The 2500-nt window shown below is 64.9% G+C and overlaps 1 protein-coding gene across 1 annotated transcript in view; it reads right to left on the reverse strand.

Annotated features, from left to right (window-relative positions):
• The window catches only part of LOC138225628 (basic salivary proline-rich protein 2-like), a 1937-nt gene extending 882 nt beyond the window's left edge, over positions 1-1055 (reverse strand). Inside the window, exon 1 of the mRNA XM_069186241.1 lies at positions 871-1055. Within this exon, the coding sequence (XP_069042342.1) occupies positions 871-1055 (185 nt within the window). The remainder of the gene's footprint in view (positions 1-870) is intronic.
• Between the last annotated feature and the right edge of the window lie 1445 nt (positions 1056-2500).

Raw genomic sequence — 2500 nt, forward strand, 5'->3', positions numbered from 1 at the left:
GCTGAGGGCGCCACCCGCACACCTGCGGGGCTGGCCGCCCTCCGTCGGGCTCCCCTGCCTGCCCTGGGACAGGCCGGGGTGCTGAGGGCGCCACCCGCACACCTGCGGGGCTGGCCGCCCTCCGTCGGGCTCCCCTGCCTGCCCTGGGACAGGCCGGGGTGCCCAGAGCGCCTGCGTCAGGCTCCCCGGCCTGCCCTGGGACAGGCCGGGGTGCTGAGGGCACCACCCGCACACCTGCGGGGCTGGCCGCCCTCCGTCGGGCTCCCCTGCCTGCCCTGGGACAGGCCGGGGTGCCCAGAGCGCCTGCGTCAGGCTCCCCGGCCTGCCCTGGGACAGGCCGGGGTGCTGAGGGCGCCACCCGCACACCTGCGGGGCTGGCCGCCCTCCGTCGGGCTCCCCTGCCTGCCCTGGGACAGGCCGGGGTGCTGAGGGCGCCACCCGCACACCTGCGGGGCTGGCCGCCCTCCGTCGGGCTCCCCTGCCTGCCCTGGGACAGGCCGGGGTGCCCAGAGCGCCTGCGTCAGGCTCCCCGGCCTGCCCTGGGACAGGCCGGGGTGCTGAGGGCGCCACCCGCACACCTGCGGGGCTGGCCGCCCTCCGTCGGGCTCCCCTGCCTGCCCTGGGACAGGCCGGGGTGCTGAGGGCGCCACCCGCACACCTGCGGGGCTGGCCGCCCTCCGTCGGGCTCCCCAGCCTGCCCTGGGACAGGCCGGGGTGCCCAGAGCGCCTGCGTCAGGCTCCCCGGCCTGCCCTGGGACAGGCCGGGGTGCTGAGGGCGCCACCCGCTCACCTGCGGGGCTGGCCGCCCTCCGTCGGGCTCCCCTGCCTGCCCTGGGACAGGCCGGGGTGCTGAGGGCGCCACCCGCACACCTGCGGGGCTGGCCGCCCTCCGTCGGGCTCCCCTGCCTGCCCTGGGACAGGCCGGGGTGCTGAGGGCGCCCCCCGCACACCTGCGAGGCTGGCCGTCCTCTGACATGCCTGGGGAGAGGCCACCCCTGTTTCGGCCTCTCCCTCGTACCCAGGACCACGCCAACGCTGACTCGGCCTGCCCACATACCTGGGATCAAGCCACCCGAGTTTCGGCCCTGCCACTTACACTGGACCACACCACTCCGAAATCGGTGATCCTACAGTCCCGCAGACACACCACTCGACTTTCGGTACTCCCACATACCCGGAGATACGCCACCGCAACTTCCGTACCCGGTGCCTGCAAGGGAGCGAACCTGGAATCCAAGCCCAGCCTGTGGAGCTCTGCCTGGGCTTGAGCAGGGTGGATTCATCCCCTTAAAAGCTCCATGAAAACGAAAAAGTCTTTTTTTGACCCCGGGAGCGCTCTCAGCCGGTTGCATGCCTCCTGCTAGGCCTGGGCCGAGCCTCCAGGCTTGTGAAAAGGGGAGAAGCACCACAGCAGCGGCGTCTAGGGCCTCCGGCTCCGGGTTCGGCCGCAAGCAGTGCTTTCGGTTCAGACAGGGGGATCCGGGCCTCCCTGCCCGGGAAATATGCCCCCTGCCTGGGGATGGACTCCGGACATGCCCCCTGCTGCAGACTTAAGCCCCCTTCCGATTATTCAGACCCATTCAGCGCCGTCCAGCGGGCCGGCCACCTGGTCACCCGTGACACTTTATAGGGGCCTGGTCACCCGTGGGACTTAGTCTTTTTTACGATCGGCTTTTAAGGGGCCTGGTCACCTGTGGGACTTAGTCTTTTTTACGATCGGCTTTTAAGGTGGCCTGGTCACCCTGGGGACTTAGTCTTTTTTACGATCGGCTTTTAAGGGGCCTGGTCACCCGTGGGACTTAGTCTTTTTTACGATCGGCTTTATAGGGGCCTGGTCACCCGTGGGACTTAGTCTTTTTTACGATCGGCTTTTAAGGTGGCCTGGTCACCCTGGGGACTTAGTCTTTTTTACGATCGGCTTTTAAGGGGCCTGGTCACCCGTGGGACTTAGTCTTTTTTACGATCGGCTTTTAAGGGGCCTGGTCACCCGTGGGACTTAGTCTTTTTTACGATCGGCTTTATAGGGGCCTGGTCACCCGTGGGACTTAGTCTTTTTTACGATCGGCTTTTAAGGTGGCCTGGTCACCCTGGGGACTTAGTCTTTTTTACGATCGGCTTTTAAGGGGCCTGGTCACCCGTGGGACTTAGTCTTTTTTACGATCGGCTTTTAAGGGGCCTGGTCACCCTGGGGACTTAGTCTTTTTTACGATCGGCTTTATAGGGGCCTGGTCACCCGTGGGACTTAGTCTTTTTTACGACCGGCTTTTCGGAGGCCTGGTCAACCGGGGGACTTAGTCTTTTTTACGATCGGCTTTTAAGGTGGCCTGGTCACCCTGGGGACTTAGTCTTTTTTACGATCGGCTTTTAAGGGGCCTGGTCACCCGTGGGACTTAGTCTTTTTTACGATCGGCTTTTAAGGGGCCTGGTCACCCTGGGGACTTAGTCTTTTTTACGATCGGCTTTTAAGGGGCCTGGTCACCCTGGGGACTTAGTCTTTTTT

The sequence above is a fragment of the Lepisosteus oculatus genome (genome assembly GCF_040954835.1).
Source record: "Lepisosteus oculatus isolate fLepOcu1 chromosome 22 unlocalized genomic scaffold, fLepOcu1.hap2 SUPER_22_unloc_1, whole genome shotgun sequence".
Lineage (NCBI taxonomy): Eukaryota > Metazoa > Chordata > Actinopteri > Semionotiformes > Lepisosteidae > Lepisosteus > Lepisosteus oculatus.